The sequence below is a fragment of the Electrona antarctica genome, assembly GCF_951216825.1.
Source record: "Electrona antarctica genome assembly, chromosome: 19".
NCBI classification, from domain to species: Eukaryota; Metazoa; Chordata; class Actinopteri; order Myctophiformes; family Myctophidae; genus Electrona; species Electrona antarctica.
Window position 1 is genome coordinate 26,399,578 of NC_136800.1, and position 26,591 is coordinate 26,426,168.

Below are 26,591 nucleotides of genomic sequence, written 5' to 3' on the forward strand. Positions count from 1 at the left end.
GATACTATACTGTTCATGTCTACGGTCTACATGCCTTTTATAAGCGCATGCTGTCATACATACATGAATAGTACAAGAACTTATGCAAAATGATATGATGTGATAGCAAAATCTAGTATGGTTTACAACTAACTAAAGACGACAACCATCAAAGGAGTTGGGTTTGATCTATTCTAAAGGTACATTTTAAAATTGGTCCAAATTAAATATCCATATGCCGTTAGCTGGCCTGCGATATTAACAATGTAAATTATAATGTAATACATTTGGATCTAAGCCACCAGTACCTAATTGGGTGTCTATTCAGTCAATCGGCTGATATAAGGGTATGTCAATGCAATAAAAGATGGGGTATTCTACCTTGAATACCCCATCCTGAATCCTGCCGGCATGGAACAGGCCTGGCATCAGGAGAAGTGTGCTTCTCCTAGGAAGAAAAACAATTGGGGTTGTTTTGAGATTAAAATAGATATAGCTATTTAAGCTATATCCTCTTCAAAGTAGTTTATTTTATGATGTCGTCATATTAAAATAATTCTCGGGACATTTGGCGAGTTGGCACACACGCATAATGGAAGTTTGATGCTGAGGCACCAAACTGATGAGATCAGTGTAGTAGCCTACAGCCTACACAGCTACAGTTGCCTATTATAATTAATTAAGGTGAGCTAGCTTAAAACTATGACTGGCCGAATTGCACACGTGCTGATGCCATTAAATAATATGGACTTCTATTTTTTTTATATAGGCCTAATTAGTCCTAGTGGCTGTCTGTCAGACCGGCATGTTTGTGAACCATATAGAATCCATTAGAGCCATCTCATGTAAGCCCGTCGGGCCGGGCCGTGTTCTGTCCCAGACCAACGGGCCCAGCTAGGGCTCACTGCGCCATTATATAAATTTTCCGATGTGGATTTCACCCAGATTGGACTTGGTGTCATATAGAAAAACCTCACGATAAATCAGATCAGGAAAAGAAAAACAAAAGGTATACATGTGAATTACATAGTTTTGAAATTTGTCTTGTCTTTTTTGTAAACCTGTTGCATATTGTGGGGGTCTGTATATTGCTTCAGATTCAGTTAATATCCAATATTTAAACTCATTTTGTTGGGGACCCCTGTGTGTCCGATCATCATTAGTAATTTTCTGTTGGGTTTGTTCTTTGTAGATCTGGTTGCTTTATTTCTCTTGCAAAAATACGTCAACACTGCAAATCACTCTCATAGAGCAGAGGTTCCCAACCACTGGTACACAGAGGAGTCGTCCAAAAAAGGAGGAAAAAAGGACAAAAGTGGAATGAAATATTTATATTACTACAGGTAATTCTTCTGACCAAGCAATTGGTTGAAATAGGCTATCCAGCAGTGCTGAAATGAGCATGACAGTACACCTAGCTGTTAATAGAAGATTTGAGAACGGATTCATTACAATTTACAATTTACAATTTAGGCATTTAGCAGACGCTCTTAATCCAGAGCGACTTACATTAAGCAAGAACAAAAAGCATGGGAATACATCACATATATAAACAGCATTTATCAAGAAACATGCGTAAGCTAAGAACGTAACTAGAACATATCTATATATAATGACACTATACATATAAGCTAAACATATATATTATACTATGCTGTACTGTTATTGTGCTGTCTACATGACATGCTATAAGTCTATTTCAAATGCTATCTAAGTCTGAAAAAGTGTTGTCTAAAGGGGTAGGGTAAGTGCTATGGGCCATGATGGAGTCTGAAAAGGTGGGTTTTCAAACTACGGCGGAAGATCGGGAGTGATGCTGCAGTTCTGACTGCAACGGGAAGTGCGTTCCACAGTTTTGGGGCCAGAAGGGAGAAGAGTTTGGGACGTGTGGAGCGTTGTCCCGGCGTTTTTAGTGAGGGTACTTCCAGCTTCCCTGCGTTGGCTGATCTGAGTGCTCGGGAGGGTTTGTAGGGTTCAATCATGCTTGCAAGATATGGGGGAGCCATACCTTTGGTTGCTTTAAATGCCAGCATCAGAGTTTTGTATTCTGTGCGGGCAGCGATCGGGAGCCAGTGCAGGGAGAGGAGCAGGGGGGAGACATGTGAGAATTTTGGCTGGTTGAAGACCAAGCGAGCTGCGGCATTTTGGATCAGTTGGAGAGGCTTAAGTGCACATGCCGGTAGGCCAGTGAGGAGGGAGTTACAATAGTCAAGTTTTGACAAGACTGTTGTCTGGATTAGGAGCTGGGCTGATTCCTGGGTGAGGAACGGTCTAATTCGTCGTATGTTATAGAGTGTGAACCTACAGGATCGAGTGACAGCTGTGATGTGAGTTTTGAACGAGAGCTGACTGTCCAGGACTACACCAAGGTTCCTGGCTGTTGGGACAGACGCTGGGAAGAAGAGAAGCTCAGTCTTGTCTGGGTTCAAACCCTGTACACTCAATACACGCTCCATATATGGCGCGTGTCATGGAGAAGACTGGATCACCTAGATCTGCATGGACCCGGTCAGTAACCTGACCTCATGGACACCACCATAGATTAATAGTTGAGCTCCTGCTTTTTAACTGTGCAGTATAGAAGCTCTTTGCCCTTCTCACCCTCAGGGCGTCTTACTGGTAATTATTATTATTGGCTGGTAATCCAGTCTGGCAGTGTGCCGCGGGTTCGACTCCCGATCCCGACGGCCTTTACTGCATGATCACCCCCCCCCATCTCTCCCCATTCCTGTCAGCCTACTGCCTATATACCTATCCCTCTATTAAAAAATCCCACCCGTGTAAAGTGAGGGGCGCTAATATATTAAAGTCTAACTCATGTTGATTAGGTGATGTAATGGTGATGTAAAACAAACAACACAGACATTAAACGCCATTAACAATAAAGAGACAATATGACGTAATGAGGCACATTATGGCGTAAAATTTCCCAAACATTAAACCTGTGTATAGGAGGGGCTAGCGCCCCTAAAAAAACTAGACCTGTACGCAGTGACGTAGACTCCGTGGGGGCGGCGGGGCTCGAGCCCCCATGATGAATTAGATCTGAATATGTAGGCCTACAGTATATTCGCCTAGTCGGTTCGTCCCGTTTGTACCGCCCCCATGACGATTATAAAAACATTTCATCTCTGCCTGTACGTGCCCGCTGGTCACCGGCCTACTTGGGAACGATGTAACTTGGGTACCTAATAATACCCGTTGTCATAGCACCGATTTCTCACATGGAGCTCTCTGTATCGGTCTGTCTGCCTGTGTCTGAAGAGTGCAAACTGACTGTGGAAAGTGGACTGGTTAATGAATCAATTGGCAGGTGTGGGGTTGCCTGGGCTAAGCTCAAGAACTTGTTTCCAGCCAGGCCCTGCTCATAGAACATTTCATCGTAGTGGTTCAATGCCTTGTTCAAGGGCACTTCAGCGGTGGTAATTGTAACGTGTCGGACCGCTGATTCGAACTGGCGACCTTCCGGTATCAAGACCGCTCCGCAATCCGTTCGCCCACCGCTGCCACTTTTCAGGATTTCAATTCAAATGATAGCAAAAATAGCCGATTTACAAGCTTGTAGATCGGCTATTTTTTTTTGCTACAACAGTAAAATACACACATGCAATCTCTGGAGTGAGAGTAGCCCCATATGTGCCCTCTCCCTCGGAGCTACAGAATGAGCGTAGGGAGAGGGCACATACGGGGCTAGAGTGAGAGTGGCTGTGGAAATATAGTGGTTCTCCGGCCCACCACCGGGGGACCGGACCACCACCGGGGGACTGGACCACCACCGGGGCCTCACCTTCTGTGACGCCGCTCTGGTCGAGCGCCCGCCGGGTTGATCCAGAGGAGCGTCCCGCCGGGGCGGAGGGCTGCGGGGGTCTCCGGGCAGGCTGGCCGGCTTTCGCACGGACCATGGTGAGAAATCAGGCTGGAACCCACGGACCACCAGTCCCAGCAGCACCGTACGGACCACCACGGACCACCACGGACCACAACAACAACAACCGCCGACCTCTGATATGTTGATATTAAAGCGTCCAGACGTTACACCGAACACGTTGTTGTTCCTTTTCTGCAAACCAAAACACACTGTCTGTAACTGACTGAATGACTGACTGAATGCACGCTAGAGTTATAAAGTTATATTATAAAGTTATAAAACACTGTCTGACTTCAACATAATCACATTATAAATTGGTTCAGTTGTGCTGATTAGTGATTAGACAGAGTTTTGTCAGAGCAGCAGCATTATTGGCTTAGGAATGGAACAAAAAGGGCAGGTCTACGCCAAGGGGGCAGGCAGACTTTCCAACGTTGAAGCTCTGGGTCCTAGTGGTAGGAGGAGGGACTACAGGAGGACCCGTGGATTCATGACCGGGAAACCCCGTGCAGCTGGGCTTTAACGTTGAGCGCTCGGTTGCCCTACGTCACTCAGGACCTCAAAGTTGAGGTCCTGGGAGGGACTTCCGGCAGTCTTCCGGGTGCTTCAAAACGCCACTGAGCAACTTCCACTGACATGAATAGCTGGGGGGGCGGAGCTTCGCGCCAGTTCAGTCTCTATTATATATATACTCTATGGTCTACGCTCCTGTATTTTAATATCAGGTGGTACTTGGAGAGCCACATATTTTCTGAGGTGGTCCTCAGTATAAAAAGGTTGGGAACCAATGTCATAGAGCATCTGTGAAAAGAAATGCCCTACTGGCCATGTGCACAAGACGGTTGGTGCTGATCGTTCCAGCAGAAATAATGACATACAGTATAGAGTGAGAAACAAATGTACCGGTAGGTACATTAGTCAGACCCTCCAGAAAAACGCGATTGTATAATTAATAATCAGCATTATGCAATTATCGCTGTTCAATAAGTCGTATACCTTGCCATTGTAGATTTCGAAGTAGAAGATGTATGGACAGAGATCCCAGCAGGCGTACCTCCGACTGTTAACTAGGCTGAACACATAATGGCCACATCCTGAACACATTGCCTCATATAATCATATGAGGACTAATGATCTGATGATCTTTTTGCAATATTGTTGCAATGTTAATATTAACGGGACCATGCAAAGCATCATATTTGAAGACTAAGTTAACTAAGGAAGAACTGTGTCCTTGTATCTGCACTCCTTCACCAGCATGCGAGGGCCACAGACCAGGCAGTTTGAGAGTCACTGATTTATTCACTCTTCGCAGTTTACAGATGTTTTAGGGCCGATTCATACTCCTATTTTACCGCTGTTTCGGCGCTGTAGTGCCGAAATGATTTCGGCTCGTCAGAAATTTCCAGTAGCACCGAAGAGCCGACTTTAGCTGAGATCATAGCATGGTCTTTGTGTTCTTCCACAGAGCACAGATGCACTGCTGATCAGTATGACGGAAAAGCTTTGTCACCTCGTCATGGAGAGAGCAGATGTTCTCTTGGAGCTTGCTGGAGGCTTCAATCAGCTTGATATCAGGTTGATAGTGAGGCTGGAGGTTGATAGTGAGGCTGGAGGTGAGTGTCACAGTAGGACGCAAGACAATGAAGACAAGTCTTCTTTTTTCTCCCAGTGCAGAAATCGCAGACCCGTACATCTCCAGGTCCAGCATAGCAGTGATCAGTAGGAACACCTTGGAGTCTCGTCTTCAGTAAATCCATGTTGTCTGCCAACATGTTGTTTTTCTTCAGAACAGGTCTTGGGATGAATGTCTGGCTGCACTGTGGACAGCTGAATGTCCCTCGTTGATCGTCCTGGCTCCAGAAGCCAAAGGCTGCGCGTTGGCGAAATGAACCACCGGTGAAACAAGGGCGTGCAAGTGCATTTTACAGTACAGAACTTAAATGGGCTGGCCCAGACCGGCCTGGACGGCCCCAGCCGTTCGTGAGTTCTCCTGAATTTCGCAATGGCCAGCACGTCCCTGCTCTCCATTCTTCTCTTGCTCCTGGAACATCTTTCTGATTACTCTGGGAATGACTCCAACAGCTGGATCATTCTCTTGAGGAGCCGTGTAGTTGCCACCCATGGAGAAGGTCTTGCCTGAGTGTTGCGACCCCTGTCTGCATAATGAGGATCACAACTTAGTGAAAAACACAAGTCAAGTGAAGTGCAATATTTTATTAAGTCTATTAAAGTCTATACACTTTCTAGCATTAACCCTAGAACATTAAACCCATTTTGTCACAGCATCACTAAACCCAGGTATATTTTACCCGATATAATACATTCTATAAAGCATATTTCTCATCAAAATATATTAAAGTTATTATAACAATCGGAACCGTACAATTGTAAGTTTGAGTTATATTAAAGAACTAAAAGACCTACCTGTGCCAGTATAGTAATAGTTTATACTGTGAACAAACTGTATTGCAGACCAAAAGGAAAACTGTTTTTGAAAATGAATTGACTTGATCTCGATCAAAACAAATCAATTCAATTGAAAAGGTTCAATCTCAATTATTGTTTTAATTCCTGCCACATAAAGTTTGATACTACCTTGCAATGTAGTATCAAAAATGAATCCCAAAAGTAATCAATCCAAAAAATTGTAGATCTTCTATTTAAAAACAAGTAATCCATAAAGTCATCAAATAAAAAGGCAATGCATTGCTCAAAAAAGGGGGGAAAGTATATTCCCCTTTGTCCAAAACCTCTAAATTGATTCAGAGCTAAACCCTCAAATGTTCGTTGACCAAACTTTTCTTCTTCAGATCTCAAGGTTTTCCGGACCCACTAATCTGTGCTTTATCAATTTCTGATTATGGTTTAGTATTGGCCTTTAAAGAGTCTCTTTGAAAACCACCACCAAACACTCTTTTTGATGCCTAAAATCTAACCCCTGGCCGCCTCAATTCCTGTACTTTTATAGATGTTCCTGGTACCTTTTGCCCTTCACGGGTTAGGGTTACAATACATGGCAATTTGAGGTACTCTTCTTTAATATTTAAACAAAGTGTGTGTGTGTGTGTGTGTGTGTGTGTGTGTGTGTGTGTGTGTGTGTGTGTGTGTGTGTGTGTGTGTGTGTGTGTGTGTGTGTGTGTGTGTGTGTGTGTGTGTGTGTGTGTGTGTGTGTGTGTGTGTGTGTGTGTGTGTGTGTGTGTGTGTGTGTGTGTGTGTGTGTGTGTGTGTGTGTGTGTGTGTGTGTGTGTGTGTGTGTGTGTGTGTGTGTGTGTGTGTGTGTGTGTGTGAACTATAAATAATATACACCAGTGCTTCAACTGTATAATATTAAAGCATGGCTGCAGGCCGTAACAGCTGGCTAGAAGCTCTGTTTTCTTCAGTTTCACTGATGATAATGTTAAGGTTGACCCAGCAGCCTCTTCTGGTCTTTGAAGGAGCTTGTGTTGTTCCTCTTTAATCTGTGGAGATGCTGGTTCCTCCTGGACCAGGCTAGGTATTATCTGTGGAGACGCTGGTTCCTCCTGGACCAGGCTAGGTATTAATCTGTGGAGACGCTGGTTCCTCCTGGACCAGGCTAGGTATTAATCTGTGGAGACGCTGGTTCCTCCTGGACCAGGCTAGGTATTAATCTGTGGAGACGCTGGTTCCTCCTGGACCAGGCTAGGTATTCATCTCCTTCTGTTCAGACAGGAGGAGCAGGACATCTAGATAAAATGAGAGAGACATTTAATTTTGAACTTTAAACAATAAGCTATATAGTGTTTCCTGTTTTGTTGGTTCTGCACCTTGTTTGTAGATCAGCTATTTTCAACATGCATTGCAGCATCGCCCTGCGACAATGTATGAATCTTGCTTAACGCAGAGCGCCAAAGGCACAAGTTCAGAAATGAGTTTCCGAAATGGTGTAAAAATGTATCTATTAACCAGGAGCCAACCGTCTAGGTGGGATTCTGACTTAAAGGCGTTCAGTCATAAGCCCTCAGATGGTAGCATCGCCCCATTGGCTCCTCAAGCCACGCACATGCACCAAATGTCTGAATCTGCGGTTCCTCTCATACTGAGCGGGATTACTATTAGATATTACTTGCGCAAGCAGAGCGTGCAATTAATGTTTTTCGTCAGGTGCTACGATGCGTATGTCCCGTAGCAGCATATGACGTGATGAAGATATGTACCAATGCCAGGGTATAATTGGCTTTCGATGGTGACGTAATGATATGTTTCAGTGTCGGGTGGTGTCTCAGGCGGGGTAATATGAACACAAGGATGGCGAGGCAACACAGTTGGGCAGAGTTTAACAGTTGTTTATTTGTGCAGAATAAGTGACAAAAACCAAAGGAGACCAAACGTCTCCTCAGAGAGACACTTCCCCAATGTATGTTTTTCCATACTCTACCTAAACAGTGCGTGCTACTGAAAGGTATGTAAATTAGACAGTGACAGGGTGGGGTCACACTGTCACAGGTGGATTAAAGGTAATGCCCCTATGTATACATGTATGTAATCTGACACCACTGCCATATCGAGCACAAATTAATCATTACGTCATACGCTGCCACGGGACATACGCATCAAACGACATGCGCATCAAACGACCCAAGTAGCCACAGTATACCACTAATCAACTTACACATTACATATACATAGACGCATTTCCTTTAATCCACCCGACACTGAAACATAATAATAATAATATATCTTTATTAAGTCACCATTGAGAGCCGGTTATACCAGTTATACCCTGGCATTGGTACACATCTTCATCACGTCATATGCTGCTACGGGACATATGCATCAAACGACCCAAGTAACCACAGTATACCGCTAATCAACTTACAAATTACATATATATATATATAGAGGCATTTCCTTTAATCCACCCGACACTGAAACATATCTTTATTACGTCACCATTGAGAGCCAGTTATAGCAGTACTTGCACGCTCTGCTTGCGCACTAGGCCTACTTGCACCCATGGGTGCAACAAGCAAGTAGGCACTCGACAGAGTGCAGTTCCAGTTACTATTATATATTTGATTGAATACTTTAAACACTATTAGACAGAAATGTAAGCAGCTGATTGAATACTTTATTAGACAGAAATGTAAGCAGCAACTGAGTACAGTCAAACAGTTTAAAGGATGGCACCAAAAAACATCCTTTGGGTCCTGTTTCCATTGTATTGGTCCTATGTATTGGTTCATAACTTCATACCACATCTTCTGGCTGTTCTCTGCATGTTCTAATGTTTTGGATCTCCTGGAAGTAAATAAACATATTCATATGGGCATACTCGCTTGTGTGTAATGTTACATGTTAACTAAGATACGCATCACAATTCACAATACATGGACACTATTTGTTCATTCATGGCAATAGTGTGGCGATTCAATGATTTAAAATCGATACAGTAGCGGTAAAGAAACATGTGGATAGTGCAGGTATTTCACGGGTAAAATGTATTTATATAAATAAGTAAACGGTGATTCTATGGCAAATATTGTACATGGACATTGTATTTGAACACATTATGGATAAACCCACACCTTAGCATGAAGACTGAATACAATGCAAAGTTACTGTGATTGTATTCAGTCTTCATGCTAATTGTAACAGTAATTGTTGCAACGCACAGGTTTACGAGTGTAAAGTAGTGGGTGAAGTTTGTTTCTGTGCAAGCCTCATTTTTGTTTTTCATCAAGGGAGAAGAAAAGGGAGTGGGACGGGGGGGAAATAAACTGTATAGAGACAGAAGATGTAGTTGAGTTTGTGGTAAACTCATTCTTTCTCTCCAGCTCTTGTAGGATTAACCAGGTTTTCACTTGGTTTATAGTAAATGTGGAGTTGAGAGAGATTCATATGAAATTAACTCGGCTGTGCTGCAAGTAATATTGTATTATACAGTATTGTACATTAAATGATGCTATTGTTAAAAATGGAGTCATTTCCAGTGCCTCAATTTTAAAATCGATGAAGGCCCCCCCGTGCTTCCTCTTTGCTGTATCTCATAATCATGTTTTAAAACTTGTGCTTAAATGGTGTAAAAGTTCTACTTTGTTTTGTTTTGTCATCCACACTAGTGTTGAAAGCCCCACTGTTACGTTGCAGTGTGTCTACATATGTGGTGCGCTTCTTTCCTTTCCTAGCTGTGCCTCGCTTTGACTCATTCAACATTTCCAGAGTGGTTTTGCGGTGCTGGAAATGTCCAGTCATTCTTGCTTTCTCCCGGTAGAGGTTTCCGTATCGTGATGAAAGTCAAAATTTCATTGTATCTTTCTGAATTGATGAGTAATGGATGATCTAAAAATAATCACCCCATTGAATAACATTCCAGTGAATTAAGTCTCAAATTCACTTTTTTTTGGTATACATATTTTTTATCCCACGATTTTGTAACCCATTTTTTTTTTTACCCCTGTGTCACTTATCTAATGTGATCCTGGGCTCTACACACCCTCCGCCAACCTAGTCCCCATATATATGGGACATGGGGAGAGCAACAGACTTTAACTCATGCTTCCTTCATGCCTGATTGTCCAAGTTGCTCCTTTAAACCTGACAGGGGGGAGTTTCCCTGGTTGGACGTAGCACGTGGAAGGAACACGTTATTCCAACCAGTTCCTTTCCCCTCCATCAGGCGCCCCGGCTCGCCAGGGGGAGACAGTTTAGAGACCAGGATTACTGCGGGGACACAGGGAGAACATGCAAACTCCAGTTTAGAGACCAGGATTACTAGGGGACACGGGGAGAACATGCAAACTCCACACAAATGTTATTTCGCCAACCCCGCCTCGGGTATGGGCACTGATGATGAGGATTTCTTGTGGAGATATTTAGTGGAGAGCGAAATTAATTAGGGGACCTAGAATAGTCCCTCGGGGGAACAAAGTTCTGTACAGGGCGTTAATCTGAGAACAGAACATTTCCAATATTGATTTCACAATGGCTATATTAGAAGGTTAGTGGCATAATTAAAGGAGTATTTTACATCTAGAAATGTAAGCCAACTAACAAATTACTTAGTCGACAAAGACCAAACTGATTTGTAATATGCACAATCCTTCCGTAAGTGTACTGCAGCACTAGCAAACGTAGCAATTGCCAAATATGTGGCGATTCTCAATAAAGAAGCGTAGAACTTCAACCCTTCGATCGATGAAAAAAGTGCATATTATTTTTTTAAATATTCCTAAAAAAAGAGAAATTAAGTTGGGAACTTCTCCTCCAAGTGGGTGTATGGGATTTTTTCTCTCTCACTATCACTAAACACGGGTGAAATTCACCCGAACACCTGCCTGTAGAAAAAAACGGATGTGGGAAGGGAAATAAACCTACCTTTTATGATGTCACTAAGCATCATGAAGGTAAGTTAAACACATGGATACATTTATATTAAATATGGTCTTGTATACAGAGCGGTTAGGCTCGAGAGGTATTGCCTTGCCAAGCCATAAGGTCCATATAGGACAGGAGCCGATCTCCTGTTTCTATAGCGTGAGGCAGCTTGATGTACAAGTACAACCCTGGACATGGCGCTAGTATGTCACAGGGATTTACACCAATCCAACCCTTGATGCTGAAACAAGGACACATGTTGCTTCACTTTTTATTGTCCATCACGGCAAGAACACATTCACTCACTTTTTTTTTTAGAGTCTTACTGAGAAAAACGGAATCAATAGCTTTTTGCAGAGCTTTGGGAATTTGGGTCCCATGTTTGTCTTTGGCATGACTCAACTGGGGATCATACCCTGACCTTCCAGTGTCAGGGCGGACACTGAGCTGTAGAGGTGCATGGTGCAATGTGTCTGAGCTGGGCTGGTACTCATTCTTGCTCTCCAGCTCTTGTAGGATTAACCAGGTCTCCCCTTTCCATTTTGTAGTTAGTAAATATGGAATATACATGGATACATTTATATTAAATAGGTTAAGTTATACATACATATACCGTTATTCGGGTCTGAAAACGCAGAAGTCTGTAAACGCCAAACATTTTGCTCAACAAGACTTGTACATAGTGAGTTTAACCTCAAGACATTCCCTTGCATATTAATCTGGGGGTCCTTGACATGAAAGACTGTGGGGTTTAAACAACATTAGGAAGCAAGGCCAAATAAGCAAAGTGGCCTATAGCTACACTTTAAACATGACCAAAATAAGCAAATACAGTACACTTAAGAAACAAGCCCAAATAAGCAACTATAGCTACACTTTAAAAACATGACAAATAAGCAAATGCAGTACACTTAAGAAACAAGCCCAAATACGCAACTGCTTTAGAAACAAGCCCAACATATGCAACCAGAAATCAATATTTACAAGAGACTACAGAAAAATCAAGCCCAATGTTGCTAAGACCAATATCGCTTACAATAAGCAGACATGGCAACACTTGCTGTGACACCTGAATCTCTGCATGGGAATAATGGTGCTTGTTAAGTGAGTAAGTGTGTGGAGCAAGTGAAGCCCACATTAACCAGGCCCCCAAAGCGGCTGGCCAACGTTGAAGACGCACAGGGATACAATCTGCCCTCAACTGCTTCTGACATACATACTAGGGATAGGCCCATGCATCCAGCACATCCCCAACCCAGTATAGTCACTTTGAGTGGCACCACTTTGAGTGGCACCTCACGAAGCGTGTGTACTGTATGTCGGACATTACTAACCCTACCCCAAACCCTAGGAGATTGAACCCCAGTCTCCCACTTGCCAGACCGACACACAACCTGTCATTGTGTGTCCTCGTGCTTCACACTTCACACCACTGCACACGACAGCTATTGGCGAGAACCAAATGGACCCTTATAACTAATTATAATACAATGTAAATAATTATAATTTATTACAACTGATAATTATAATACAATATAAAGTAGTATGATGTATTACAACTATGATAATACATGAAATGGATTATAACTAAATTATAGTATGGTATATTATACCACAGGTCGTTTCGAGGAAGCAATCTGATTGGTTGAAACAACCTTCTAGCCGTGGGTTAAACCAGCACCATTCACCACCTAATCAAAACAAAGAATTCAGCTGCTCTGTTCTCCCAGAGCGCTAGCAAACTCGGTGGCTAGGCTAGCTAGTTTCTTGGGACATTTGTGGTCGTAGTGACTACATCTGTCATTAAAAAAATATATTCTTTCAGCGATTTTCTTAGTTTTAAGGGTAACTGTTGTATAATTGCAATATTACACTCGAGGGTGTGGGTTAACGTGATTATTGCCACTTCAGTGATGCTTGCGGAACTCGACTTCGTCTCGTTCCTCACCGCATCCCTGTCGTGGCAATAATCACGTTAACCCACACCCTCTCGTGTAATATTGCTTAAGTATTATATGATTTATTACACTATAATACACCATAATGGATTTTTACTAATTATAATTCAATATTCATTCAAGTTTTATTTATTCTTGGGGAAAAAAATAGTAATTAAACTCTTTCAGTATCATACAGTACTTATATAAAAACCTCACATCAGAAGATCAGGAAAAGAAAAACAAAAGGTATAATGTGAATTACATAATAAAAAGCTAAGACAAATTTCAAAACTATCTAAAGACAGTTGCATGTTGTGGGGATCTGTATGCTCACCGAGGTTTTAAAACGACTCAAGGGTACCAATGTGGTCAATTTTAATGTTGTTTGCAGGTCATTCCATGTATATGAAGTATTATGATGTATTACAACTATGATAATACACTATAATGGATTATAACTGATTATAATACAATATAAAATATTATATTGTGTTACAACTATGATACTTCCACTACTGTAGTGCGGTTAGGCTGGATAGGTGGTCCAAATGCAATGTGTCAAGGCTGGGCTGGTACTCATTCTAAGTGTAGGCTTTTCCCCTGTATGAATCCTCATGTGTCTCTTCAGAGTACTATTTTGACTATCTTTGTTTACAAACTGGGCTGGTACTCATTCTTGCTCCCCATGCTCTTGTAGGATTAACCAGGTCTCAACTCTCCATTTTGTAATTGGTAAATATAGAATATACTGTACATGGATACCTTTATATTAAATGGGCCTTAAGTTATACATGGACATGGTTAAATATGGAAGAGAGAAGGTGGAAGGCTGCTCCATGTCCATGACGTCCACTGTAGTCTGTTCGGGAATTGGAAAGGAAACCTATAAAATAGATTAAAATGTTGTGGAGTCTAAAATGTCTGATACATCCACGGCGCCAGTGATTTTAACATTTTGTTAAGGTTGCATTTTGAACGTGCGTTTGCCACAAACGTTTTTTTTTCCCCCTCACCTGTATGTTAATATTATTAATGTATGTCAATAGATTAGCTGTATGAGTCATGTGTATCTTCAGATTCTCCTTTTGACTGAATCTTTGTTCACAAACTGTAAAAGAAAAGGAGTCATGTGTGCGTCTTCAGACGATGAGAATACACCATAATGGATTATAACTAATTATAATACAATATAAAAATTATTATGATGTATTACAACTATGATAATGCACTATAATGGATTATAGAACTGGTTTGTCTGTTGTCGTGTCAGGTTTCTTGGGAGTCACCTTTCTTCCTAATCTCAAAGTCCTGAATCATTTTGGCTAGGAATATCACAATGTGAATGGTTTTAAAGAAATGTGGCTTCGGTACTTTTTATGTGATTATAATACTAATTGTACTAATTACAATATAAAGTATTACAACTATAATATATATATATATATATATGTACTATAATTATAATACACTAAAATAGATTGAGAGCTTCTGTTCGGTGGGCGGAACAGCCAATCAATGACGTCAATCTGTCCAAGCTGGGCTTGTTCTCCAGCTCTTCTAGGTTTGGCCAGGTCTCTCCTTCCCCTTTGTAGTTGGTTATATTTATATTAAATAGGCCAAGTAATACATATTAAATATACTTATAGCATAGTGAGGTTCGGCTGGAGAGGTGGTGCAAATGCAATTTGTCAGGCTGGGCTGGTGTAACGCCCGGGATTTGAACTCTGGTCTCGTGCGTGAAAGTCCAACATCTTAACCACGGGGATATCCATCTATGGACCGGGGGAGATCATGGGAGATATTAGATGTTTGAGGCCATCAGGCCATTGGAAGCTCTAGCCACACTGCTACACTCACCCCCCCCTCCTCCTCCCCATTGGAAGCTCTAGCCACACTGCTACACTCGCCCCCCCTCCTCCCATGGGGCATCCGGGTCACGGCACCAATGTAACGCCCGGGATTCGAACTCGGGTCTCCCGCGTGAAAGTCCAACATCTTAACCACTAGACCAAAGGGATATATCCCTATGGACCGGGGGAGATATTAGACTTTTGAGGTCATCAGGCAGAGGCTCTGAGCCACACTGCTACACTGCTCCTCATTCTAAGTGTAGGCTTTTCCCTTGTATGAATCCTCATGTGTCTCTTCAGACTATTTTGACTGAATCTTTGTTTTCAAACTGGGCTGGTACTCATTCTTGCTCCCCATGCTCTTGTAGGATTAACCAGGTCTCAACTCTCCATTTTGTAATTGGTAAATATAGAATATACTGTACATGGATACATTTATATTAAATGGGCCTTAAGTTATACATGGACATGGTTAAATATGGAAGAGAGAAGGTGGAAGGCTGCTCCATGTCCATGACGTCCACTGTAGTCTGTTCGGGAATTGGAAAGGATAAATAATAGATAAAATAGATTAAAATGTTGTGGAGTCTAAAATGTCTGATACATCCACGGCGCCAGTGAGTTTAACATTTTGTTAAGGTTGCATTTTGAACGTGCGTTTGCCACGAACGTTTTTTTTTCCTCACCTGTATGAGTCCTCATGTGTATCTTCAGATTCTCCTTTTGACTGAATCTTTGTTCACAAACTATAAAAGAAAAGGAGTCATGTGTGCGTCTTCAGACGATAATAATACACCATAATGGATTATAACTAATTATAATGCAATATAAAAATTATTATGATGTATTACAACTATGATAATACACTATAATGGATTATAGAACTGGTTTGTCTGTTGTCGTGTCAGGTTTCTTGGGAGTCACCTTTCTTCCTAATCTCAAAGTCCTGAATCATTTTGGCTAGGAATATCACAATGTGAATGGTTTTAAAGAGATGTGGCTTCGGTACTTTTTATGTGATTATAATACTAATTGTACTAATTACATTACAATATAAAGTATTACAACTATGATAATTATAATACACTAAAATAGATTGAGAGCTTCTGTTCGGTGGGCGGACCAGCCAATCAATGACGTCAATCTGTCCAAGCTGGGCTTGTTCTCCAGCTCTTGTAGGTTTGGCCAGGTCTCTCCTTCCCCTTTGTAGTTGGTAAATACGGAATACACATGGATACCTTTTTTATATTAAATAAGCCAAGTAATACATATTAAATATAGACTTATAGCATAGTGAGGTTCGGCTGGAGAGGTGGTGCAAATGCAATTTGTCAGGCTGGGCTGGTGTAACGCCCGGGATTTGAACTCTGGTCTCCTGCGGAGACTATGGTCTATGGACCAGGGGAGATCATGGGAGATATTAGATGTTTGAGGCCATTGGAAGCTCTAGCCATGCACAGCTACACTCGCCCCCCCTCCTCCCATGGGGCATCCGGGTCACGGCACCAATGTAACGCCCGGGATTCGAACTCGGGTCTCCCGCGTGAAAGTCCAACATCTTAACCACTAGACCAAAGGGATATATCCCTATGGACCGGGGGAGATATTAGACTTTTGAGCTCATCAGGCAGAGGCTCTGAGCCACTCTGCCACTCTGCTACACTGCTCCTCATTCTAAGTGTAGGCTTTTTCCCCTGTATGAATCCTTGTGTGTCTCTTTGAATCTAGAATTGCAATACCCTCCATTGACATTTGACAGCCCATTGATCAAATTGAAATTTCTGATCTGCTTGTATTAGACGTTAAACTCACCAACATTGCAGCTGTAGGGCAAGCTTGAATTATCTTCTTTCAATCTGCAAAGCGTTTGTTTCATAAAAATCCACCGTAGACATGTTATGAGCTACTTTCCGTCAACGATTAATTTTCTAAGTGTTGGAGTTTGGAAGTGCTCATCAAAGTCACTGAACGGCCCTGCGTATTCACCCGTTTTGTATTTATACATAATGCAGGAGGCAGAAGACGTAATTTTAATGAAAACGAGCGCTTCCAAACGCCAACACAAACATATCACCTGCATGGAATTTCTTGACAGAAAGTAGCTCATAACATCACTATGGTGGAATTTTTATGAAACAAATGCTTTGCAGATTGAAAGAGGATCATTCAAGCTTGCCCTACAGCTGCAATGTTGGCGAGTTGTTTAATACAAGCAGATCAGACATTTAAATTTGATCAATGGGCTGTCAATGGAGAGTATTGCATTGATTCAACAAAAAAAATATATTGTTGCAAATTGCAGCTACTTGAAACCTATTTTACATGTTCATTGTTTAATGCTTGTTTAATTGTTTGTATCAGTAGGGTGGTTCTTTTTACATTTTCTTTAATTCATAATAAAGTTTCATGTATTACCTTTGACAGACTTCCCGTCTTCTCAACAGGTTGTAAATACAGAGACTTCACAATTGTTCCACTGGCTGAAGAGATAGCAAGTTACATTATTAGAGATATGCCCAAAAGCCAAAACAGTCCACATTTGACACGTTTCCAAATTATAATCCACTACAAGAACTCTGGGTGCCGATTAGCCCGTCTCCGGACCCCCCGGGTTGGGGGTCCGGAGACGGGCTAGGTGCCGATATACAATGACGAAATAAACGCCATCCAAATCCTAGACTAAAAAGATAGCATGTCTAGTATTGTGTTCCTACTTCCTAGCCTAAGATTTAGACTTTCCCCATATTTATAGCTTCGTGAAAGTGAATGAAGGGATACTGCTGAAACAGAAAGTGTGATGTAAGTAGGCAAGTCGATATGGAAATGGCAAATGAGAGATTTAATCTGACTACTATTTTGACTGAATCTTTGTTTTCAAACTGGGCTGGTACTCATTCTTGCGCCCCATGCTCTTGTAGGATTAACCAGGTCTCAACGTGTGTGTGTGTGTGTGTGTGTGTGTGTGTGTGTGCTGCTCTACCTCCTGAGCAGCGAGGTAGTTGTGATGCATGCCATGCTTTTTGTTATTGCTTAATGTAAATCGCTCTGGATTAAGAGTGTCTGCTAAATGCCTAAATTGTAGTTACCTCCTTGTGGCTCTTGAGGGCTAGGTATATAGGTTTAGGTTCAGGGTTAGTTAACTTCTTGTGGCTCTTGAGGACGGGTTAGGGTTGGGTATAGGGCTAGGTTTAGGTTCAGGTTTAGTTACCTACTTGTGGCTCTTGAGGACGGGTTAGGGTTGGGTATAGGGTTAGGTTTAGGTTCAGGGTTAGGTTGAGGACGGATGGATGTGCACGTTGGATGTGCGTGTTGAGATGGTCCTTCCGTTTGAAGGTGGAGTCGCACTGATCGCACTTGAACGCCCTCTCTCAGCTCTTGTAGGATTAACCAGGTCTCCCCTTTCCATTTTGTAGTTAGTAAATATGGAATATACATGGATACATTTATATTAAATAGGTTAAGTTATACATACATATACCGTTATTCGGGTCTGAAAACGCAGAAGTCTGTAAACGCCAAACATTTTGCTCAACAAGACTTGTACATAGTGAGTTTAACCTCAAGACATTCCCTTGCATATTAATCTGGGGGTCCTTGACATGAAAGACTGTGGGGTTTAAACAACATTAGGAAGCAAGGCCAAATAAGCAAAGTGGCCTATAGCTACACTTTAGTTTAAACATGACCAAAATAAGCAAATACAGTACACTTAAGAAACAAGCCCAAATAAGCAACTATAGCTACACTTTAAAAACATGACAAATAAGCAAATGCAGTACACTTAAGAAACAAGCCCAAATACGCAACTGCTTTAGAAACAAGCCCAACATATGCAACCAGAAATCAATATTTACAAGAGACTACAGAAAAATCAAGCCCAATGTTGCTAAGACCAATATCGCTTACAATAAGCAGACATGGCAACACTTGCTGTGACACCTGAATCTCTGCATGGGAATAATGGTGCTTGTTAAGTGAGTAAGTGTGTGGAGCAAGTGAAGCCCACATTAACCAGGCCCCCAAAGCGGCTGGCCAACGTTGAAGACGCACAGGGATACAATCGGCCCTCAACTGCTTCTGACATACATACTAGGGATAGGCCCATGCATCCAGCACATCCCCAACCCAGTATAGTCACTTTGAGTGGCACCACTTTGAGTGGCACCTCACGAAGCGTGTGTACTGTATGTCGGACATTACTAACCCTACCCCAAACCCTAGGAGATTGAACCCCAGTCTCCCACTTGCCAGACCGACACACAACCTGTCATTGTGTGTCCTCGTGCTTCACACTTCACACCACTGCACACGACAGCTATTGGCGAGAACCAAATGGACCCTTATAACTAATTATAATACAATGTAAATAATTATAATTTATTACAACTGATAATTATAATACAATATAAAGTAGTATGATGTATTACAACTATGATAATACATTAAATGGATTATAACTAAATTATAGTATGGTATAGTATTATAATTTATTACACTATAATACACCATAATGGATTATTACTAATTATAATTCAATATTCATTCAAGTTTTATTTATTCTTGGGGAAAAAAATAGTAATTAAACTCTTTCAGTATCATACAGTACTTATATAAAAACCTCACATCAGAAGATCAGGAAAAGAAAAACAAAAGGTATAATGTGAATTACATAATAAAAAGCTAAGACAAATTTCAAAACTATCTAAAGACAGTTGCATGTTGTGGGGATCTGTATGCTCACCGAGGTTTTAAAACGACTCAAGGGTACCAATGTGGTCAATTTTAATGTTGTTTGCAGGTCATTCCATGTATATGAAGTATTATGATGTATTACAACTACGATAATACACTATAATGGATTATAACTGATTATAATACAATATAAAATATTATATTGTGTTACAACTATGATACTTCCACTACTGTAGTGCGGTTAGGCTGGATAGGTGGTCCAAATGCAATGTGTCAAGGCTGGGCTGGTACTCATTCTAAGTGTAGGCTTTTCCCCTGTATGAATCCTCATGTGTCTCTTCAGAGTACTATTTTGACTATCTTTGTTTACAAACTGGGCTGGTACTCATTCTTGCTCCCCATGCTCTTGTAGGATTAACCAGGTCTCAACTCTCCATTTTGTAATTGGTAAATATAGAATATACTGTACATGGATACCTTTATATTAAATGGGCCTTAAGTTATACATGGACATGGTTAAATATGGAAGAGAGAAGGTGGAAGGCTGCTCCATGTCCATGACGTCCACTGTAGTCTGTTCGGGAATTGGAAAGGAAACCTATAAAATAGATTAAAATGTTGTGGAGTCTAAAATGTCTGATACATCCACGGCGCCAGTGATTTTAACATTTTGTTAAGGTTGCATTTTGAACGTGCGTTTGCCACAAACGTTTTTTTTCCCCTCACCTGTATGTTAATATTATTAATGTATGTCAATAGATTAGCTGTATGAGTCATGTGTATCTTCAGATTCTCCTTTTGACTGAATCTTTGTTCACAAACTGTAAAAGAAAAGGAGTCATGTGTGCGTCTTCAGACGATGAGAATACACCATAATGGATTATAACTAATTATAATACAATATAAAAATTATTATGATGTATTACAACTATGATAATGCACTATAATGGATTATAGAACTGGTTTGTCTGTTGTCGTGTCAGGTTTCTTGGGAGTCACCTTTCTTCCTAATCTCAAAGTCCTGAATCATTTTGGCTAGGAATATCACAATGTGAATGGTTTTAAAGAAATGTGGCTTCGGTACTTTTTATGTGATTATAATACTAATTGTACTAATTACAATATAAAGTATTACAACTATAATATATATATATATATATATATATATATATATATGTACTATAATTATAATACACTAAAATAGATTGAGAGCTTCTGTTCGGTGGGCGGAACAGCCAATCAATGACGTCAATCTGTCCAAGCTGGGCTTGTTCTCCAGCTCTTCTAGGTTTGGCCAGGTCTCTCCTTCCCCTTTGTAGTTGGTTATATTTATATTAAATAGGCCAAGTAATACATATTAAATATAGACTTATAGCATAGTGAGGTTCGGCTGGAGAGGTGGTGCAAATGCAATTTGTCAGGCTGGGCTGGTGTAACGCCCGGGATTTGAACTCTGGTCTCGTGCGTGAAAGTCCAACATCTTAACCACGGGGATATCCATCTATGGACCGGGGGAGATCATGGGAGATATTAGATGTTTGAGGCCATCAGGCCATTGGAAGCTCTAGCCACAGTGCTACACTCGCCCCCCCCCCCTCCTCCTCCCCATTGGAAGCTCTAGCCACACTGCTACACTCGCCCCCCCTCCTCCCATGGGGCATCCGGGTCACGGCACCAATGTAACGCCCGGGATTCGAACTCGGGTCTCCCGCGTGAAAGTCCAACATCTTAACCACTAGACCAAAGGGATATATCCCTATGGACCGGGGGAGATATTAGACTTTTGAGGTCATCAGGCAGAGGCTCTGAGCCACTCTGCTACTCTGCTACACTGCTCCTCATTCTAAGTGTAGGCTTTTTCCCCTGTATGAATCCTTGTGTGTCTCTTTGAATCTAGAATTGCAATACCCTCCATTGACATTTGACAGCCCATTGATCAAATTGAAATTTCTGATCTGCTTGTATTAGACGTTAAACTCACCAACATTGCAGCTGTAGGGCAAGCTTGAATTATCTTCTTTCAATCTGCAAAGCGTTTGTTTCATAAAAATCCACCGTAGACATGTTATGAGCTACTTTCCGTCAACGATTAATTTTCTAAGTGTTGGAGTTTGGAAGTGCTCATCAAAGTCACTGAACGGCCCTGCGTATTCACCCGTTTTGTATTTATACATAATGCAGGAGGCAGAAGACGTAATTTTAATGAAAACGAGCGCTTCCAAACACAAACATATCACCTGCATGGAATTTCTTGACAGAAAGTAGCTCATAACATCACTATGGTGGAATTTTTATGAAACAAATGCTTTGCAGATTGAAAGAGGGTCATTCAAGCTTGCCCTACAGCTGCAATGTTGGCGAGTTGTTTAATACAAGCAGATCAGACATTTAAATTTGATCAATGGGCTGTCAATGGAGAGTATTGCATTGATTCAACAAAAAAAATATTGTTGCAAATTGCAGCTACTTGAAACCTATTTTACATGTTCATTGTTTAATGCTTGTTTAATTGTTTGTATCAGTAGGGTGGTTCTTTTTACATTTTCTTTAATTCATAATAAAGTTTCATGTATTACCTTTGACAGACTTCCCGTCTTCTCAACTGGTTGTAAATACCGAGACTTCACAATTGTTCCACTGGCTGAAGAGATAGCAAGTTACATTATTAGAGATATGCCCAAAAGCCAAAACAGTCCACATTTGACACGTTTCCAAATTATAATCCACTACAAGAACTCTGGGTGCCGATTAGCCCGTCTCCGGACCCCCCGGGTTGGGGGTCCGGAGACGGGCTAGGTGCCGATATACAATGACGAAATAAACGCCATCCAAATCCTAGACTAAAAAGATAGCATGTCTAGTATTGTGTTCCTACTTCCTAGCCTAAGATTTAGACGTTCCCCATATTTATAGCTTCGTGAAAGTGAATGAAGGGATACTGCTGAAACAGAAAGTGTGATGTAAGTAGGCAAGTCGATATGGAAATGGCAAATGAGAGATTTAATCTGACTATTTTGACTGAATCTTTGTTTTCAAACTGGGCTGGTACTCATTCTTGCTCCCCATGCTCTTGTAGGATTAACCAGGTCTCAACGTGTGTGTGTGTGTGTGTGTGTGTGTGTGTGTGTGTGTGTGTGTGTGTGTGTGTGTGTGTGTGTGTGTGTGTGTGTGTGTGTGTGTGTGTGTGTGTGTGTGTGTGTGTGTGTGTGTGTGTGTGTGTGTGTGTGTGTGTGTGTGTGTGTGTGTGTGTGTGTGTGTGTGTGTGTGTGTGTGTGTGTGTGTGTGTGTGTGTGTGTGTGTGTGTGTGTGTGTGTGTGTGTGTGTGTGTGTGTGTGTGTGTGTGTGTGTGTGTGTGTGTGTGTGTGTGTGTGTGTGTGTGTGTGTGTGTGTGTGTGTGTGGTAGCAATAATAAATCTACAGTAATAGTATAAGATAATATGGTATAACAATGTTGTCTGGGCCAACCAGACTTCTCCCATTGGGGTTTGTTGTCTGTTGGTTGGTGCACCGGTATGATCGGTATGCCTGAAACCGGTGAGAGACGTGCAAAGACTAAAAATTATTCAAATGCGTTTTTAGATTTAAAAAAAATAATCAGTTACAGTCCCAGCCCTAATGTACTGTAGATATATAAACATAAATCACTAAATGTGACAGTCATTGTTTTGTAACACAGTGACTGCGATGTCTGTCTGTTTCCCAACTTTCCCCTGACAAAGTCTCTCTGTGTGGTCGTGCTGCTGTGTTATGCTCCATCATAAAACGATGTCTTGTAGATCAGCTATTCTTTGCAGAGTAAAGTAAATATGAGTACTTCTTCCACCACTGCTGTAAGAGTAGTTCTGTTTTGTGTTGTTTGACGGTGTGTTGAACATGCCATAAACACTGCTGTTGGTTTGTTGTTACAGTATGCCTTTAACAGGTACATGAATCACTGCGGGACACTATACATTTGGTGGAACACTGTACTCAATCTGTACTTCTTGCCTCTTTTTGTACGATTGACATTCCAAAGACAAATATTATAATGTTAACTCTATGGAGGTAACCTGCATTTTGCGTTTTCCCTTCACTCTGGAATACAGCGACGTTGTGAATATGTGACCAAGGCCGAATCAGCCACACAGAATTTGGGCAGTAGAATATTCTTTATCGTTATTATTTTATAACACATACAACCTTTAATTATTAGAGTGGCACCGTTTAAGGTGCTAGAGATATCAAAGTTGTACACCTCACTAGATAATCCTGGGACTACGCCAGCCGTCATTTATTTATAGAGAAACGGCAACTCTTATCATTATTACTCTTAGCTTCAGTTTGTTCAAGGACACACAGGTTCACTTTTTACCAGGTGAGAGAGCAACCATAACAAAATGGAGAGAGACTGACACTGAATCAAAATATAACATCTGTTTATTAATCCTATACATGGGCTCCTAAGACACCTGCTAAAATACAATATTTATTTAATCTTAAAACGAAGTAGCGAAATACAAAACAAAATCCTTAAAACCAGTCAATTACAAAAAGTGTGCTAAAGTGCAATGGGTTCATACAGTTCTTTTTGTTATCAGAGAGAGAGCCTCCAGTCAGTCCAGCATCAGAATACTACGTCCACTTCAACACCTCCTCCTGAAAATACAGAAGGCAAAGGCCAGTTTCTCCGTTCCACAAACAGGTACAGCTCACATACGCCCCGGGTGATAGAATCAACAGTAGTGCGGGATAAAACAGTACTCGCACACCACGGGCAGTTTCACCTGCCCGCTGCGTTTGTTGGGAATCCGCACTCTGTAACACCACTCCTGGTCACCGGAACAGCTCACTCGATTCCCTCCGCCGTCAACGGGTTGGTCACACGCGAGTCCCTCTCCTCTCTCGGCTCGCACCTTGGTGTGCCAACGAATCTTTCCGATCACTCTCTCTCGGCCCTCCTGTCACCCTTCCACACTCAACAGAGCAGCACACACGCCACCTTCCTCCCAGCAAGCCCTCTTTTGTACTGGCAACAATCTGTGCTGATTAGACGGCTCCTCCTCCATTTCTCACCACTGACAGCTGTCAGGTAATGACGCTGACGTCATGCTCAGTCCTTCACATTAGTCCTGTCACTGTACTCCTCATCCGAGTCCGAGGACTCTATTACTCTAGGAGCTCTTGCTGTCGTTCTCTTTTTGGCCCCACGGGGTACGTCCATCCGTATGCGCCGTCTGCACAGATTTTTAGGAGTTCAGTTAAGTTCTTGTTCTTGTTACTATTTTATATTTTCTTTCTTATCTTTTGTGGAGACTCTCTGACATGAAATAGCTCCTCTCTTCACCTCTCACCACTGACAGCTGTCAGGTAATGACGCTGACGTCATGCTCAGTCCTTCACATTAGTCCTGCACACATGTTCATATATCCAATCGACAGCGCTAAGCATTTATATATATATATAATAAGGAAGGATACTATAAGTCACTGATAGATATATAATACAGGGTATTAATGCAAAAACAAAAAGAGAAACCTGATTTTGACACCGGTCACGTGTGTGTGTGTGTGTGTGTGTGTGTGTGTGTGTGTGTGTGTGTGTGTGTGTGTGTGTGTGTGTGTGTGTGTGTGTGTGTGTGTGTGTGTGTGTGTGTGTGTGTGTGTGTGTGTGTGTGTGTGTGTGTGTGTGTGTGTGTGTGTGTGTGTGTGTGTGTGTGTGTGTGTGTGTGTGTGTGTGTGTGTGTGTGTGTGTGTGTGTGTGTGTGTGTGTGTGTGTGTGTGTGTGTGTGTGTGTGTGTGGTGTGCTCGCACAACAACACATTGTTTTACTTTTTGTCTTAACTTCAATACAGCAATGCATTGATTAAAAAAATAATGTACTTGTACTATTTAATTATTATGTCTTAAAAGCATATTGTTCCAGTACATTAACTGAAGTAAAAAAAACACTTGTTTTGTAGCCGAGTACTTTGTCCACCACTGACACTGATGCATAGTTATTGGTGATGGATTGTACATATTCTGTTAACTGAGTCAAACCCAGTCTTGATGGTTGTTTTCATTTTTTAATTTATATTAACTCTTACTTGTAACTCATGTGTTCTTTGTTTATTCATTTAAAATGACAAGTTTATATGTAATCATCAAAATAAAAGTTGATATTTGTACTTTATTGGTTATTTTTATTTTGTATCCAGAGCATGTGTTGCTGACCCTGTAGCAACTCATGATACAATAACGTATTACACTTCAGTGTTGTGACTTTATTGGAGACAAGACGCAACCTTTCCTACACAATTGAGCTGAGGTGTGTGTGAGGAGTGTGTGTGTGGTCTCATCGGGGTTTCGCGTCTCTCGAACATCATACTTAGGTGACCCAGCCGGGGTGATCAAGTCCCGACTTATACGTCCCAGTAGCTACCCTCAATCAGTCCCATTTGGGCAAGACCGCTAACCCATACTGCTCACCTGAGTGCCGTCTACATTCCGGGCATTACCAGACTATACCTGGTTGTCAGTTATTCATAGGTGTAAGTATGTAGCACTAGTATACTCTTCTCGGTTGTGTGAACAACATATCCGACGATGAGGACCCCAGGCCCAAAGATGTCCCCCTGGCAACTGTTTCAACTTTGGGTCAGCCTACATGTAAAAGTGCCCAAAGTTGAAAGAAGGTTGTCAAATGAACTGAAACTGAAGCAATGGTGTAATTGTGCCCAAATCTGAAGTTAGGTGGTCAAATGAATTGAAGCAATTCAGTAAAGGTCAACGCTTCCTCATGGGGTCATTTTAGGGCCTAGGACCTCCAGTAAAGGGTAAAATACTCTTCTTGGTTGTGGGAACAACATATCCAACAATGAGGACCCCAGGCCCAAAGATGTCCCCCTGGCAACTGTTTCAACTTTGGGTCAGCCTACATGTAAAAGTGCCTAAAGTTGAAGGGCAG

The 26,591-nt window shown here is 41.6% G+C and overlaps 1 protein-coding gene across 1 annotated transcript in view; it reads right to left on the reverse strand.

Moving 5' to 3' along the window:
• Positions 1-5,786: 5,786 nt before the first annotated feature.
• Positions 5,787-26,591, reverse strand: part of LOC306943072 (tripartite motif-containing protein 16-like) — a gene marked incomplete at both ends in the record, with an annotated part of 38,375 nt that continues 17,570 nt past the window's right edge. The window contains 2 exons of the mRNA XM_079529277.1: positions 5,787-6,006; positions 24,408-24,604. Coding sequence (XP_079385403.1) covers positions 5,787-6,006; positions 24,408-24,604 — 417 coding nt within the window. The remainder of the gene's footprint in view (positions 6,007-24,407; positions 24,605-26,591) is intronic.